Raw genomic sequence first — 19,067 nt, 5'->3', positions numbered from 1 at the left:
AATCAAATATATGTCCTTTAAAAGAGGAAATCCAAACCAGTTGTTTTCTTATCCAAAATTATGAAGGAAAGAACATTATGAGAGTCTAACTTATTTTATAGACTTTTATTTTAAAATTTATCATTGATGGTTTAGTAATATACATTATGCAAGCCAGAATCAGAAATCAGAAATGTAATTTAAAAAAAAGGAAAAATAACGTACTAAATATAGATTCAATGAAAGTAAAATGAAACAAGCCCATGCAAAAGAAAACAAAAATATCATACACATTTTGTTTCAAAAATATGGTCAACATAGCTAATAAAACTAGAACAGTTATGAGACAACAAGATAAGAAATAATGACTTTGGCTAAAATATCAATTCAGAATAACAATAGTTTTACCCTGTCATTTTAACAGCCTTTCCTGCAGATTCCTCAGAGGGATTATTTGCATTCCTCAGGTGTTCTATTGTACAATTCAGATGAATAAAGACTTACAAATCATTCCTCCACCGCCAATGTGAGACTTTGATCTGGTGAATACACTATTGTACCTTAACTATAATTGGCAAAAAACCTGACAGTGTAGAGCATCACAAGCTTAATAACAAAGGAGAATATCTCAAAGTGTTGACAGATGATCTTCATAATGCAGAAGCAGAGATGGTACATTTTAGCAATAAATGAGCACTGAGGTCTAAAGGTCTCTAAAGTGACTGACATCAGACCTGCTATAGCCTCACTAAAAGAAAAAGGTACCGTGACACTCTCCGTAAAGTGAGTTAGGTCTTTGCCTGCAAGCTTCACTTTTGTGACTTTCCCTGTCATAGAAAACACAGGGAAGATGAAAAGTGAGTTAGGTTCTTTGGCTGTCTGCTTTACTTTTGTTACTTTTACTATCAAACAAAAGTGAGAAATGCCCCAAAGTGATTTTTAATTACATATTTGAAATAAACCTTGAGTAATTAAAAATATGGCTTGATTTCAAGACTACAGACTAAAATACATATAATATATCTATTAGGTCTGATGGTTACAAAAGTGTGATAATGAGGCTAAGATCACAAGTTTGAACCCCATTGGGACCAGTTACCTTTTGCAGAAAGCTATCTATTCTATTACTACAAACCGTACCCCAAACTCATGTCAAAAATGTGAGCTATGGCACATGAGGGATATGGAAAATCAAAGTTGCACTCAGGACCACTACAAGAAAAACAATTTCAAGTACTATACATTCTGTCAAAGCGACTGAAGAGTAATCTCCATACACAAATGTTGGCAAGTGTCTAAAGAAAACTATCGAATAGTAACCAAAATAATAATGATATTGTCATAGAATAACAAATTACAGGAAGGGAGAAGAAACAGTAAAGACAGTATATTCCCAAGGAGTTAAACTGTAAAGACTTTCACAACACTCATTTTATAAATTTATATAAATAATTATTGCACAAAGCTGGAGATTACTGATAATAAGAGCCACACTGATTTCCCCAAAGTTTTACGAGTGACAGATGGAAAGAACTGCCGTTAGTTGTACTTTTCTTCCTACTAATGATTCCACAGCAAGTGGACTAAGCAGGGACAATCAATTTTAAGGCTAAAGGGTTATGCTTTGAAATTCACTGGCAGGGTTTGATATGTTAGAGTCTTTGGCAAAATGAGATCTTTAGTATTAAGCTAGCTTTAGATTTCTAAAAGATTATGTCTCAAATTTATCTTTGGTTTTATAATCTGACCTTCCTATCCAGTCATGAAATTTCAGATTTCATAGTTTGATTTTCCTTGAGTTAATTTACATGGTTTGTATTTCTCTTCCCAGATACAAATATTATTTCTAAAAATTATATTTGTCTGTCTCTGAAATTTACCTGTTCTTTTTTGGTAACATTTTATGCTTGTTTAATGAATTCTCACTCCCTACAATATTTTTAAAAGATTAATTGAAGGTTTCCTTCAGACTGCTCTAATTGCTTCTAGTTTCTTGTGTATAACACTGCTGATCATATGCCATCTTCTAATCTCTCAAAATAGGTGGCTCCTGTGTATGTGCTGTTATTCTTAGATGTGTGATCATTTAGCAGGAGCTGTTTTGTTCCAAGAGAATCTGTGATCAAACCCCTGGGTTGCTGAGCTATATCTGTGACATAGTTTTGTGGGGTTTCTTCCTTCTAGGTAAAGACCTATGGAGGATTTTGGGCTCTGGATCATTTTGAGGCTTAGAGTTTCTGCACTAGGTTATTGGTAATGCAGACAGTAGACCCAGTCTCTGGTCTCCTGAGAATAACAGTTTCTTCCATTTTATAGAAGGGGTGGGAGCTGGGGTGCATTTTTCTAGTGTCTGACATGGAAAGGACAGCTCTTTCTAGGTTTTATGAGTGTGTGGTTCTGGCACCTGTAGCCTGTGCCTTGAGTCTTATTCCTATATGGACACTAAGGCCCCTAAGCCATATGAGATATTTTCCCTGAGGGCCATACACTGTTGAGTTCACTTTCTACTATCAGACTTTCCTCTTTGTTTCTGACACCTAGAGAATCCCTTTTCTTGCTTTCAAGTCTTGCCATGTTCTAAGAATATCACATCATCAAAAATACTATCTCTCCTGGTTATTTCCTCTGATGTTTCTAATACGAGAAACAAGAAGGGAGCTTCCTGTATTGGCTGAGTCCACCCTCTTAACTGGAAGTTTTCCATACTAAAGTTAAACTCTTCATTTTATTGTGTCCTAATAAAATAGCTTTCATACATTTTTTACCATCACCCATAAGAAGAAATAGATTTTATACTTGATTCAAACATATGGTGCACACACACATTATTTTCATATACATATCCAAACTGAGACTGATTTCACAAAATGGTACTTACCTTTACAATGGAAAAGAGAAATCTCAATTTGATATTCTGCATAAAACTAAATTTTTGCAACTTAAACTCCTGAAATACTTTTCTCTAATATACTTTAATATGAATTTTAATTTATTCTTTTCTACACTTCATGTCCATCCAGCCATTCAACTATCCCCAGCTACTCAAATTCTGATTTTCTAAAAATCCTTTAAAGATGGCACAATTTAGCACTAAAGCCAAGTTACAATACCATTTATGATATCTTGGTTGAACATTAGAACTCTCTCAAACCTGCTTATTCTACTTTCCAGTGTCAAAGTAAATTAAACTTTTTAAAATTGTTACTTGTGAAAATGTTAGGTCCTTATACATATCTTACATGGTTTTCTATGTGAATCTGGGTCTTAACTTAAAAAAAAAAAATAGCACTGGTATCCTGCTTCTGATTTACTATTAACTGCTGACAAGAGCCCTTGCCAGTATTCAGAAAGTGATGCAACTTATACATCAGAGGATGTGTGGCTTAACAAGACTCGGTCCGTGTTAAGTATGTGGCCTTGACTAAGTTAGTTCCCCTCATGTTGTTCAAAGTATCAGTTCAGTCACTCAGTTGTGTCCGACTCTTTCCGACCCCATGGACTGCAGCACCCCAGGCCTCCCTGTCCATCACCAACTCCCAGAGTTTACTCAAACTCATGACCATTGAGCCGGTGAGACCATCCAACCGTCTCATCCTCTATCATCCTCTTCTTCTGCCTTCAATCTTTCCCAGCATCAGGGTCTTTTCAAATGAGTCAGTTCTTCACATCAGGTGGCCAAAGTATTGGAGTTTCAGCTTTAGCATCAGTCCTTCCAATGAATATTTAGGACTGATTTCCTTTAGGATGGACTGGTTGGATCTCCTTGCAGTCCAAGGGACTCTCTAGAGTCTTCTCCAACACCACAGTTCAAAAGCATCAATTTGTTGGTGCTCAGCTTTCTTTATAGTCCAACTCTCATATCCATACATGACCACTGGAAAAACCATAGCTTTGACTAGATGGACCTTTGATGGCAAAGTAATGTCTCTGCTTTTTAATAAGCTGTCTAGGTTGGTCACAGCTTTTCTTCCAAGGAGCAAGTATCTTTTAATTTCATGGCTGCAGTCACCATCTGTGGTGATTTTGGAGCCCAGAAAAATAAAGTCTGTCACTGTTTCCACTGTGTCCCCATCTATTCACCATGAACTGATGGGACCAGATGCCATGATCTTAGTTTTCTGAATGCTGAGTTTTAAGCCAAATTTTCTACTCTCCTCTTTCACTTTCATCAAGAGGCTCTTTAGTTCTTTGCTTTCTGTCATAAGGGTGGTGTCATCTGCCTATCTGAGGTTATTGATATTTCTCCCAGCAATCTTGATTCCAGCTTGTTCTTCATCCAGCCCAGCATTTCTTACTGATGTACTCTGCATATAATTTAAATAAGCAGGGTGACAATATACAGCCTTGACGTACTCCTTTCCCGATTTGGAACCAGTCTGTTGTTCCATGTCCAGTTCTAACTGTTGCTTCTTGACCTGCATACAGGTTTCTCAGGAGGCAGGTCAGGTGGTTTGGTATTCCCGTCTCTTGAAGAATTTTCCAAAGTATAGATATATCATAAATCCAGGGGGCACTGATAAACACTGAGCTTACATCTAGTCTTCTTCCTTGTAGGTTTCCTCTCATTTTTATTAAAACTGCTCAAAGTCCCAAATAATGACTTTAAGAAAATCACATTTTCCTTTTCCATTTTCCAAACATGTTCACTGCAAATTAATGCTCATTTGCAGCACCCTAAAAGAAGCAAACATATACCCCATAAACAATATTTGTTCAAGACCAAATAATTAGCTCTAGAACATTCAAAGTTCCCAACCCTTCAAAATTCTGTTTGAATAAAGTTACTAGAGTGAGGTTATTAAGGAAGTCAATGGGAAAAAATAGAGGTAGAAAGAAGAAATACCAAAAACTTCAAATCTAATTATTAGTCTCTGAAAATCTAATCCCTCTTCTAAAAGAGATCCCCATCTGTGATTTATGTAACTGACTTCAGGTTTCAATGTTTTTGTCTGACTTGATGGAACTGTGCAGGACAACAATTAAATTCTGCTCCAAAGTGTGGTCGCATCACCTGGGTGCTTTTTAGAAATGAAGAATCTCAGAATCTGCATTTTAATAAGATCCTCAGGTATTTCACATGCACACTAAAGTTTCAGAAGCACTGAATTAAAGGACTTTGAAAATAAAAGCACTCTAAGTGAAAACATGAAAATGTCTGCAAGAACTCTGCAGACCAGCTAATAACTAAGCAGATGTTGACTACTTATCCCATTGACATGAGAGGAGTGAGAATAATAGAAAAATTCCTGCTTACATCTCCCAGGCTCAAAACCAAAAGAGAAAAAAGTTACCAGAATTTCAGGAAGTATAAGGAAAATGTTTGCTCTGACACCCCTGCAGTATCAAAGAAGTTTTAGATTCAGGGTAAAAATAATTAGTTTAGACAGAATTACTATGGTCAACAGTTTCTTTATAAGACATAAATAGGTCTCTCTTATTCTAGTAAGCCTCAATACCTGGAAAAACATCTGTAAGTTAGCTTTGGAATCTAGATTCAAATTACAAGAAATGAGCCCAGCAGAGAGGACTCTGTGAAATCTGAATTCATATCAAGTAAAAGGGATATTACCATAAATTGTTCCCTATGAGGACCTCACAGAACCACTGTCTGGAAAACCCTGATCATTTTTGCAGTCACTGTATTAAAAGTGACATTTGTACATATACACATTTGTGTACACACACACACATACAAATGTTTCAATGAATAAACAGGAGAAAACAGGATGAATCCTAATTACTTTGAGTAAATCATAGTAATCCCATTCTCCAGCTGGCAACTTGACTGAGAGTTGCCATGTGAACCAGTTCTGGTCAATAGGGCATGAGAGGAAGCTTGCTACAGGCTTCAAGAAGATTCTGAAAGGCTCCTTTAGCTCTTAAAAAGGGTAAAGAAGAGTGTCTCTGCTGGACACTATGTCTAGATTTTACCTCTAGAGTTCTAACAGCTATACTTTGACCAAAAGAATGGATGTAAGGAAAGATGAGAAAAACCCTTTTCTTAAAACTATCACAGGAACACTGAATTAACCAAACCTGGAGACAAACTACCCTGGGTTTAACTATTACATGTTGGGATTGTCTTCATTATTTGTAGCATCCTGATACTGACTATGACCACATTTTAGGGTTCTCTTCATTTGAATATACGAATGCAGCTCCTCTTAAATGGTCTAACTCTAATTTATTTTTTAGAATAGCAGCTACTATAGAGCTTTCCCTGAGTGTCTATATAGATAGATGTTATTACCACACTCCATCCTATATTATAAATTGCTTATCTGGGGGGTTTATCTCTTCCCAGTATAACAAAAACTTTGTGAGGTCAGGCACTTGTCTTTGTTCCCTGATATATCTACAGAACTCTACCAGCACAGCACTGGCAAATAGTGAATGTTCAAACATTTTCTGAATGGATAACAAAGTGGAAAATGTTTTGATAATAATTAGTTGAGGGACGATGGGTAGTATTTAAGTTCTCTGAGCTTTAGTTTACCCACCTGCAAAATGCTGAGTAGTTCTCAAACAGTTCTGGGTTCCCTACAGGAACTCTCAAGGTGCTAGGAGGAGAAACCGCGGAAAGAGAAAAAGAGGAACAAGAGGGAGGTTTGAAACTCTCCACTTTTGCGTTTCAACCAGAGCTGCATCATTCTGCCATGTTGGATTTTTGCATCAGAGTTCATCAGAAGAAAGAGTTCTGCTGTTTTCAACAACTCTAAAGTTCAATGATTAAGTGATCCTTTTAAGATCGCAAATTCTATCATTTTATGCCATATGCAAGAAAGTGAATACAAGTGCTGAAATCTTAAAGCACTTCAATTTTTTGCTTAAATGTTATTTTTGGTAGAAAAGCCATCTTAAAAAAAAAAAAGCTCTCCTTTTCCATTTTCTGTCACTCTATTCCCTTACCTTATTTTTCTTCATAGCATTTATTATATTATGTTCTTAGTGTTTATTGTCTTCCACTCATTATTTCATTCCCTACTCCAGGTGATCTTCCTGACCCAGGGATTGAAACTGTGTCTCTTTCGTCTCCTGCATTGGCAGGTGGATTCTTTACCACCAGTGCCACCTGGGAAGCCTCACTGGTAAACCCACTTACTCAGTTATTCAGTTCAGTTCAGTCGCTCAGTTGTGTCCGACTCTTTGTGAACCCATGAACTGCAGCACGCCAGGCCTCCCTGTCCATCACCAACTCCCGGAGTCCACCCAAACCCATGTCCATCCAATGATCTCATCCTCTGTCATCCCCTTCTCCTCCTGCCCTCAATCTTTCCTAGCATCAGAGTCTTTTCAAATGAGTCAGCTCTTCGCATCAGGTGGCCAAAGTATTGGAGTTGCAGCTTCAAAATCAGTCCTTCCAATGAACACCCAGGACTGATCTCCTTTAGGATGGACTGGTTGGATCTTCTTGCAGTCCAAGGGACTCTCAAGAGTCTTCGCCAACACCACAGTTCAAAAGCATCAATTCTTTGGCGCTCAGCTTTCTTTATAGTCCAACTCTCACATCCATACATGACCACTGGAAAAATGATAGTCTTAACTAGACGGACCTTGGTTGACAAAGTAATGTCTCTGCTTTTCAATATGCTGTCTAGGTTGGTCATAACTTTCCTTCCAAGGAGTAAGCGTCTTTTAATTTCATGGCTGCAATCACCATCTGCAGTGATTTTGGAGCCCAGAAAAATAAAGTCAACCACTGTTTATTAGGGAAAGGAATTTTTAAAAATATTTTGTTCACTGAAATATTAAAAGCACCACTTATGATAGAAAAAAAAAAAATCACAATATAGTGGATTGTCATTCCCAAGGTAAATCTGTGGCTTGAACTACTACACCCCACCCTACCTCACCCCCAGCCCCTGTAAACTGTTTTTATGAGTGTGATTAATTTAGATACCTCTTACAAGTAGAATCATGTGGTTTTTGTCTTTTTTTGTGATTGGCTTATTTTACTTCACAATGTCCTCAAGGTTCATCCATGTTATAGCAGATGATATGATTTCCTTTTTTTAAAGACTGAATAATATTCCTTTGTATGTATATACCACATTTTGTTTATCCTTTCATTCAATGATGGACATTTCTTAGGATAAATGTTTATTGCCCATTTAAAAACTGGGTTAATTGGGATTTTTTTGTTGTTGTTATTGAGATTATGATACGATCATTCGATATTTGAAAGGGTACTATCACAATTCAATAGGGAAATAACAGTTAACAAATGGGGCTTAGACAAGTGAATATCCACAAACAAAAGTTAAAATGGACCAAAGATCTAAATGTAAGAGTTAAAACTATAAACCTCTTCAAAGAAAGCAGGGGGAAATCTTTACATTTTTGGATTAGGCAATAATAGTTTCTTAGATAGGATACTTAAAACACAAACAACCAAAGGAAAAAAAAAATTAGAATTTATCAAAATTTAAAATTTTGTGCACCAAAAGACACTATCAAGACAGTGAAGTGACAATACATAGAATGGGAAAAAAATGTTTGGAAAGGTATGTTTCTGATAAGGGCTGAGTAAAGAAACTATGCTAAAAAGATTCAATTACAGATGTGCAATAAATATTTACACAAGGAACTATATTCAATATCTTAATAATAAACTACAATGGAAAATAATCTGAAAAAATATATAACTGAATTACTTTGCCGTATACCTGAAACCAATATTATATATCAACTATATATTTCAATAAAAAAAGTGCCACTAAATAATAATGAAAACTTACCACTCAGTATTAAAAAGACAGAAACTCAATTTTAAATGGGCAAAGGATTTGAACAGACATTTCTCCCAAGAAGATATACAAATGGCCAACATGTATATGAAAAGATGTTCAGTATCACTAATCATCAGAGAAATGTGCAAATCAAAACCAAAATGAGATATATCATTCTATACCCACTGAAGTGAAGTGAAGTCGCTCAGTCGTGTCCAACTCTTTGCCTGTAGCCTACGAGGCTCCTCCATCCATGGGATTTTCCAAGCAAGAGTACTGGAGTGGGTTGCCATTTCCTTCTCCAGGGGATCTTCCCAACCCAGGGATCGAACCCGGGTCTCCAGCATTGCAGGCAGAAGCTTTACCGTCTGAGCCACTAGGGAAGTCCTCTATACCCACTAGGATGGTTAAAAAATAAAAAGATGGAAAATAAGTGGTATATCAACACAGCGGAAAGTAATTCAGTCATAAAAAGAAATGAAGTACTGATTCATGCTACAACATGGATGAACCTTAAAAAACATTATACTAAATAAAAGAAGCCACAGACAAAAGGTTACATATTGTATGATTCAATTTATATGAAATATCCTCAATGGACAAATTCAAAGACACAGAAAGTAGATTAGTGGTTGCCTGGGCCTAGGTAGAGGAGGCAATGGGGAGTGACTATTAATGGGCAAGGAGCTTCTTTCTGGGGTGATAAAAATGTTTTGATGGTGGCAAATTGTGGACATACTAAAACCCACCTTAAAAAGGAAAATTTTGTGCATATTAATTATCTGAAAAAAAAAAAAAAACAAAGCTAAGCTGAGAATTTAAAAATAAAAGACAAAAATGCTAATACTTTGCACATTTTGATCCTATAATATCTAACCTTCCTGCAGAAATAGAAGGGATCAATAGAAAAAGCAGAGATTTTGGAGTAAATACCAATTCAAATGCTAGTTTAATCACATACTAGCTATAAGATTCTGGGAAAGCTATTTAAGCTTCCTGAACCTCAGTATAATCACCAACAACACAAATAATATATTCTCACAGGCTGATGTATTAAAGTGCTTGGAACACAAGAGGCCTTCAAAGGTTAGTCCCCAATCTTAGCTGTCTCCTATCAGTGCGTGGGTTTAATACAGAATTTAAAAAAATGCTAGATAGCCTGGAAGTAAAGAATGATGGCTCTTTAAAAAACTGGGTCTGTATTTCTGGGAAGAAGTCTTGCCTAACCAACTTTTTATAGATAGAAAGTAACTGGAAAGAATGCAAGCACAGCGATTGTAAACATATACATTAAGTAACTAAGTGCACTGATAAGCATTATGTTAAACCTTGAACAATCAACTTTGGAAAAGGGGGGTATAAGGGATGGGGAAGGAAAAACAGATAAATGCATAATTTAAAAAGACAATGATGAGCATTGTGATGGGAGAAGTCATGTACCACAGGCATGATTAAGAGGAGAAGATAAACAATCTTGGTAAAGGAAGATTTTGGCCTCATTAAAATAGAGAATTTTAGGAAAAGAAACCAATACATTTAATGGTCTTTTCAATTATGTAACTTAAAAAATAAAAACAGGAAAAGCAGAAAAGGAACGGGGTTTTTGTTCATGACAGTAAGAAAGTAAGTAAGAAAGAAAGAAACCCCCAAGGGAAAGATCAATATCGGTATGTACATCAGAATCAATCTGCACAGACCTCCTTTCCCATATGGATACTTCTTGCTGAAGTTGTTCTCAATTCATCCTCTGGAGGAGGCTTCCATATTCTAACAAAGGAGTCCATTCCCTCATGATCCAAATCCTCAGTCTATTTACCATGTGGGATACACATGGACTGCATAAAGGAGCCGACACAGAAGGATACACACCCAAGGTAAATAGTCACCGTAAAAAAGAGAAAGGTCACTGTTTGTGTATTTTTGGAGAACAGTGATTTGGGGACAGTAGAGAAGCAAGAAGCACTTAAAAAGACATAGGTTCTTAATGCAAGCTTCAGTAGTTACAGATAGATATGCTGCTTCTGAAAGAAGATAATTCTGTTACAGAAAAATCTATTTCAACATAATTTGGTATGCACAGTCTTAAAGTGCCAACTGGCTTTAGTAGACTATGTTTATACAAGAAAAAGGATAACTAGGAAATGGTGGAGTAGAATCACATCTATCAAAATTTATAATTGGTTTCATAGCTTGTAGTTTGTCCTAGCAAGTAATAATACATTGGAGTCCATTATTCTATTGAAAAGACATTGTATGTAAAATGAGCTTTTGTAAATAAGACACAAAAGTTAATTTACTTTAATGAAAGGAATCCTATAATTAAAGGATGTTCACACATAATCCCTTTGCCAAGAGAGGCAGTATAGAATACGGTTACCGAGCACTGAAGCCAGACAGAGGAGGTTATCCTAGCCATGTCATGGGACCTTTCTAAAGTCTCCGTTTTCTCATCAATAAATGGGAGATAATGATAGCATCTACATCACAGGATTGCTGTGAAGATTAAATGAGAAAGTGCATGTAAGATGCTTGGCACGGTATCTGATACAAGGTAAGTGATCAACATTTGTTATCTATTAATAAAGAATGGCTTTGCCTCTTTTGAACACCTCAATGTTCAGAACACAATTTCTTAAAAAGAAGTGTGTTGTATGTTTATCTGTGATCTGGCTATTAATCAAATTTATCTGAGAAGACAGGTCTAAGCACTAACCACTTCAAACTTTATTTATGGGGATTTCTTTTCTTTCTTATTTTCTCCTTAAACTGTCCCACCTGTGCTAAAGGAAAATGGCAAGTTTTGCTACTCATTAAACTGCTGCTGAGTGATATTCTGGCAGTTTCCACGAAGGGCAAAAATTTACCTAAGGTGCAAATATATGAAAAGAAAAACAGATTTGAAGTGAACCACTAAGAAGTATATTTGACTTTGCTATAATTTCTAAACCAATATTAATCAAAGCAGTCAGTCTAGGAACCATTTGTTACTTGTCTCTGAGTATGAAAAGCAATGTCTCACTTCCTCTTCCCTGGCCATACTGGGAGACACAAAATTAATAAAACTTTTATTCCTTTGTTTGCATTCTCAGTTCAAAGGTTTCTCTCTATCACCTTTACACATTCCCAGCTATATTAAATACTGTTTTAGCTAAACTCACTTGAAAAGAAATTGCTAAAAGTAATTTTATTAATGACATATTAAACTATACTCTGAAGTAGTTTCTCTTACTTTAAATAAGATCTCTGCTCTTAGAATACACCAAAATAATAATTCTAAATGAGATATCAAATTCTATACAACTGACTTAAGCCCATGTTTAATTCTGTTCCTAGTGTAGATACATCTTTTCTCTAATAATTAGTCTAAAAGTCATTAAAGTTAACCTATCTTTACATCATAATCAAGTAAATAAAATTAAAATGATATACCACTTTTGGGCTATTAAATGAGAAATGACTAAAGCAAGATTAACATCCAGTATTGGCTGGGGTTAAGGAAAATGTACTTTCTTGGATGGCTACAAGGATGTTCATTGTACCTTACTCACACACAAAAAAGTCAAATAACCTCAACAGAAAACAGCAGTGAGGGATCTGGATAACTGAAGAGTTAATATCCAAATTATATAAAGGACTCATACAACTCAACATCAAAAAAAAAAATCTGATTTTAAAATGGACAGATAACCTGAATAGACACTTCTGCAAAAATAACAAAACAAAAGGTCAAAAGACACTTGAAATGATGTCCAATATCACTAATCATCAGGGAAATGCAAATCAAAACCACAGTGACGTATCAACTCAGAACTGTCAGAATGGCTATCATTAGAAAGACAGCAAATAACATTTGTTAGTGAGAATGGAGAGAAAAGGGAACACTTGTGCACTGTTGGTGGGAATTCAAAGTGGTGTAGCCACTACAGAAAAAGTATGAAGGTTCCTCAAAAAGTTAAAAATAAAACTACTACATGATCCAGTAATTCCATTTCTAGGTATATACCCAAAGAAAAAAAGGACTAATTTGAAAAGATACACGCACCTCTATGTTCACTGTAGCATTATTTACAATAGCCAAGACATGGAAGTAACCTGTGTCCACTGACAGATGAATGGATAAAGACCATCCTCCCTCTGCATCTCCCTACTGAAGTGGTACTCAGTCATAAAGAAGAATGAAATCTTGCCATTTGTGACAACATGGACAGACCTAGAAGGTAATATTATTCTAACTGAAATAAGTCAGAGAAAGACAAATTCCTATGATCTCAGTTATATGTGGAATCTAAAAAACAAAAGGAAAACAGACTCGCAGATACAGAGAACAAACTGGGGGTTACTAGAGGGGAGAGTCGCTGGAGATTGAGGAAAACAGGTCAAAGGACAGGAGGGACAACCTTCCAGTGAGAACATAATTAAGTTATGGGGATGAAATGCACAGCATAAAGAATATTTAGCAAAGTGCTGGGTTGGTAGGATAAATAAGACAAACATTGTCATCATTTTCACACAACTTATCAAGTCAGCCTGTTGATCTTTTTAGGTATTTTAATGTATATTTGGATATACTTGACAGGGGAACAAGTAGATATTTTAATTTTTTAAAAATTATTTTTGTTGCAATATGATTAATAAAAATAAAATGTACAGGTCTTAAATGTTCAATTTAATGAATTTTGAGAGTTTTATATACATATGTAACCACCACCCCCAAATAGAGGACACTTTCAATGTCCCCAGAAAGTTCCCTTGTGACCTTTCCCAGTCAATCCCCACTGCCTCTCCATGCTCATCTATATATTTTATTGGTGAGGTGTATGATTTCCATCATATAGATATGTCACAATTTATTTATCCATTTTTCTACTAATGTGTGTTGCTTCCAGTTTGGGGCCATTATGAATAAAGCTGTTATTATTCTGTGAAAACAAAAATATTTATAACATATGTACATATGTTTTCATTTACTTTAGATAAATACTAAAAGTTGGAATTACTGGGTCAGAGGGTAGATGTCTACTTAAAATAAATGGCCAATTTTCCAAGGTGATACAATTCCTGCTCTTCCTTGTCCACATTTGGTGTTCTTAGTTATTTTAATTTTAGCCATTTCAGTGATTATGAAATCATATCTTACTGTGGCTTTAAACTGTCTTTCCCTGATGACTTAAGAGATGCTGAGTACCTTTTCATGTTTATTCATGTATCTTCCTTTGTGAAGTGTATGTATAAGTCTTTTGCCCATTCTTCAAATTAGGTTATTGGTCTTTATACTATTCATTTGTAAAAATTTAAAAATCTATTCTGGATGTAAGTCCTCAGTCAGATATACGTATAATGAATATATTTTTTCAGTTTGTGGCTAATCTATTCATTTTCTTAATAGTGTTTTTTGGTGAACAGAAGTTATTCATTATAATGAATTTTTTTTCTCTTATATTAGTTTTTTTTTATTTTGTATTTCATTCAATGGATCTTTGCCTATCCAAAATTGTGAAGATACTCTCCTATGTTTCAGAGAAGGATCAACGATTGAGAAATGCCAGAGTAAATATGTTTAAAGCAAACAGAATGTTTATAGGAAAACAACCTACAAAGTTAAGGATGAGAAGCTAGCAGGCTGTTACCCAACTTCAAAATGAAGTGATATGGCTTTGGTCTGGATTGATAAGCACTGTAGTGGAAGAGGAAAGAAAAAGTAAGGGCCAGATTTAGAAGAAAAATGATGTAACTTAGTGATTAACTGAATGAAATGTATGGAAGAACACATTAAAATGATTTGAAGAAATGAGCTTAAAAGACTCAAGGAGAGTCAGTAGTACTAACAAAGATAAAAAAGCTTGAAAGTAGTTTCTACTATGGTTGTATTACAGGAAAAAATAAGGACTTTAGTTTTACACAGATTAAGCTTCATAATGCTAACAGAAGAGCCAAATGGAGATTTCCTGTTGCCAGTCTGGAATAATGAAACTTGAAAAGGGCTAAGAGGAAAATTAAGGCTATAGATTTATCATTAGCAGAGAGCAGTACATCTCAAAGTAACACACCTATGTGCCAGGAGAACCTAGGAATCTGCTGGACTTAACAATTCTCAGGCCCCATCCCCAACCTAAAGAATCAGAAACTGTGGCAGTAAAGCCAGTAATCTGTTTTAATAAACACTCCAGAGGATTCTGGTGCACATGAAACTTTGAGAACCACTAGCATACTGGTCAGAGTTGAAGGCATGAGTGCAGGGGGTAAGTGAAAAAATTTAACAAGAATCACTCAGTTACTAATTGCTAGGGAAGACCCATGGCAGGCAGAGAGGAAATTAGTAAACAGGAGAGATTACAACTGGAAGGCTGATATATTTGTCATCCAAAAGTCAAGAAAGAGAACGTCATGAAGTTTCTAAGCAGTTTATTCAGAAAGAGACAGAAAGAGAAAGGGACACAGAATGGCGCCTTCCTCCCATCTGTTATTTTATATATCTCTTCTTCCCGACTCTGCCTCCCAATGGCGCCTTATTATCTAGTTTTCTTTTAAATAAAGACAATCTGCAAGCAAAGTAACACAAAAAATACAACCGTACAACTTTTTTCTTTTGAAAGGAGAAAATGATAGGTATCTTAGATATTTAGGTTCATTTACTACTTATATAACTTTTGAGAGCAAGGAGAGAATGGGCTGCAATGTGAAAGGCAAGTGGGGTCAAAATAATTTGTTCTAAAGACTGGAGAAATGACAGCATGCTTATATGCTGATGGGAAATATCCACTTGGGAAGGAAAAACTGATGATGCAGGAAAGAAAGGAGGAACTACTTCAGTAGATGAGTGGGGATATGTAATCATGTGCACAACCGAAAGGCTGTCTCTGGCTAAGTACACAGAACAGGGATCAGCAAATCACTGTACCTTTCTGTAAGGCCACAAGCTGAAAGGGGTTTTTACATTTTAAAGTTATTTCTAAAACACAACAGCAGCAGCAACAAAGGAAGACTATTCTGTGGCAGTGAGATTATATGAAATTCAAATGTAAGTGTCCATAAACGAAATTTTATTGGCACAATGCCATGCCCATTTTTTTACATACTGTCTATAGTTGCCTTTGCAAGGGTGAGGAGCTGTTAAAGAGGCTGTGTGGGCCTCAAAGCTGAAAATATTTACTTTCTGAAATCATCCACTGCCTCCTGGCATAGAAATCTATCTACCTGTGCTCTAAACCTTTGATACATCTAACCAGAACAGACAGACTTCAAGTGATCTACATATTTCTATTAATGAAGACTAAAAGTCAAAGTTGAAACATAAGGGATAAAGTTAGTTGATTTCATCAAGCCAGCCATTCAATCAACAAAATTTACCAAGTCTGGTGCCAAGCACTGGAGATATAAAATAAACAAAGCAGGCATGATTCTCATTCCCATGGGAATGTAGATGCTCATGGGACAGAAAGAGAGACAAATAAGTGAGATTATATAACTTGTGATAAGTGCTCAGAAGCAAATACACACGATGCTGTGAACACAGGGGAGCCTGGGGATTCTTCTAGACAAGGCAGTCCGGGAAGGAAGGGGTTTCTTAGGCCCGAGGAGCCAGCCATGGCGGCAGAAAGCAGTGCAGCGAACAGGAGTAGACAATTAAGTGTTCTTAGGTTTCCACAGATACAGAAGCATGCCAGGATGGAGAAATTTATACATTGTGAGGAGCACATGCATGGAACACTTTCCCTGATAAATTCTCCAATGGTATTTTACTATAAAGTACACACAGAATAATTATATAATGGGTTCAAATGGTTTGGGAACAAAATACAAATTAAAAAAAAAAAAAAAAACCACAACACTGTATAATTACCTAATTACCCGAAAGATAGGAATGGTTCCAGAAAGCCATTTCTGCTTATCAGGTATATACAGTAACAGCCTTTTTCTCTTTTTTATTAATATGGGGATGAAACATTCCACACGATATACATTTTACAGGATACTGGTAAATGCAAACATAGCAAGGAAAGTATAATGGTAGGTATTTCTTAATTGCTGAAAATAAAATTAAGCTTTTCCCACTACATCACAACAAATAAATTTAAAAAATGATCATAAAAGGACAAACAGTACTAGAAACCATAGAATGTGCTTCAGTTGTAATTCATACACAGCTGCTGCTGCTGCTGCTGAGTCGCCTTCAGTCGTGCCCGACTCTGTGCGACCCTGCAGACGGCAGCCCACCAGGCTCCCCCGTCCCTGGCATTCTCCAGGCAAGAACACTGGAGGGGGCTGCCATTTCCTTCTCCAGTGCATGAAAGGGAAAAGTGAAAGGGAAGTCGCTCAGTCGCGTCCGACTCTTAGTGACCCCACGGACTGCAGCCCACCAGGCTCCTCCGTCCACGGGATCTTCCAGGCGAGAGCACTGGAGTGGGTGCCATCGCCTTCTCCCATACACAGCTAGTTCAGTATAATAAACCAGGGGAAGCTTCACAAATGATAAGCTATGAACTTTGGCAAAGAATTAATGCCATTTGGTGCTTAATTTTAAATTTCTTATTTGGCATATACCAAATTAACTATTTAAAACACAACTGTCCATTTCATGGGTTGGTTATGTAGTTTGTTGCATGTTAAAATAGTCAATTCTTTCACTATCTTGATTTTCAGGCACAAATAACTTCATACTTTGAGCAGACTGAGGGAGTACAAAATAAAATATTTAGTGATCATTTAGATATTTATAAAATTATGCAATGCTAGTTTATTTCTCCTCATGAAAAATGATAAAACATGACTTTCAACCACTTGAAAAGCCAGACAGAGGTGTATCGAAATGTAAGGTACATTCAATGTAATGATTCATAGTGTCTCTAATAGAAAGATTCAGCAGTTCTCAATCGAGACCTTTATTCCTTCTCTGAATAAATGATGCCTGAAATTTTTATTCTTGTTCTAATGGAATTTCAATGGCCTTCACTGCAAATCTACTGGAAATTTTTGCATATTAAGTGGAAAAAATTAAATGATGTTAACCACATTTTAATGTGATTAAGGCTGACAGGGTCATTATTTCTGCTAATCACTCAGTTTAAAAAGCTCAAACAAAACTTTATAACAGACAAGGTTTTTAATTTTCTGTATATCTTGTTGAATTAAAAAAAAAAAAAAACTACAGAAGAAAAAGAAGGGAAAAAACCATACTGCAGTCTTTGACAAAAACCAATGAGTATTTCCTACAATTTGCAGATGGGTTTCATTATACTTAATCTGGTGATGTAAAAACAAAAATGCAAAACAATCTTATACTGCACATGCTTCCCTGGTTTCTTTCCCTTTAAACATGAAGATGGTAAGAAAATACACTTTGTAGAATTTTGAGTTCTGTGTTTCCTATTTGCTGCTAAATGGAAACAAATATAGTTGTTTCTTTAGATCTTAGAGCAAACTAAAAACAGAATTAATGTATAATACTGCCTCAAACAATTCTTCAGTGTTCTATTTTTTAGATTAATCTATGCCATGCAACATAAAATATTTCAATTATATCAAAAGAGTGATGCTAATTGCTGTAAGACTAGTAAGAATTCTACTTACAGATAATCTGTTTTTTTCTGATAAGAAATTACTTTGTTCATGGTCATTCTATACTAGAAACTTAATATTAAATTAATTACTTAAGATGGCAGGTACTTTTGATGTAATTTTGGTGTTCTACTTGCAAGGAATTGTTTTTAAAAGTATAATATTTTTGAAACAAAAGTGACTTGGAACCTAGCCTAAAAGACTCAGCCAGTATCTTCTCTAATTTTCTGGACATTTCATATTTTCCATAAATAATAAGTTAGGTACATACCCCATACAACTATATAATGAATAAGCCAAGTATCTCACTACTCCTTTTGTTGGCTGTCAGCTGCTTAACCACCATGGGTTGTTGAAAATCATCTTTATCTTTCAGCTACTAGATGGTAATTTCTAAAAATGATTTGAGGACTGAAGTTCATTTTGACATATGAAGGAAATATGACTACTTCTAATCCAGGAGTTATAGTTTTTACAGAAACAAGATTAATTAGCTTTTAGAAAAATATAACGAGCAAATGATTTTTGAAAAGAAACACACACTTGAAGTTCAGACAATCTAATTCATATCAATTCACCCCAATTTAGTAAACTTAAACCAAATTCAATGACTAAAAACAAAACACTTCATACACAAAAAAGATTAAGTAAATATTTTTTTGCATTGTAGTTTTTCTAAAGCTGTATAAACTATGATCACTGCAAATAATAGTTAAACCAACAATTATAAAACTTAAGCTACAGGTGCGGTATCTTTATCCAAAAAAAAAAACAAAAACAAACCCAAAACAAAAAATAAATGAT

At 35.5% G+C, this 19,067-nt stretch overlaps 1 protein-coding gene across 2 annotated transcripts in view; it reads right to left on the bottom strand.

The window, feature by feature from the left end:
- OLA1 (Obg like ATPase 1) overlaps positions 1–19,067 on the bottom strand; it is a 166,029-nt gene that overhangs the window by 18,431 nt on the left and 128,531 nt on the right. Inside the window, exon 8 of one of the 2 annotated variants that reach the window (XM_070476003.1) lies at positions 6,480–6,539. The exons of the other annotated variant lie outside the window; for it this stretch is intronic. Within the exon in view, the coding sequence (XP_070332104.1) occupies positions 6,480–6,539 (60 nt within the window). The remainder of the gene's footprint in view (positions 1–6,479; positions 6,540–19,067) is intronic. 2 annotated transcript variants of the gene reach the window in all.

Source organism: Odocoileus virginianus, chromosome 13, assembly GCF_023699985.2.
Source record: "Odocoileus virginianus isolate 20LAN1187 ecotype Illinois chromosome 13, Ovbor_1.2, whole genome shotgun sequence".
In the NCBI taxonomy this organism is placed as follows: Eukaryota; Metazoa; Chordata; class Mammalia; order Artiodactyla; family Cervidae; genus Odocoileus; species Odocoileus virginianus.
Note: the sequence above shows the minus strand (reverse complement) of the source record. Positions and strands in the feature narration are given on the sequence as shown.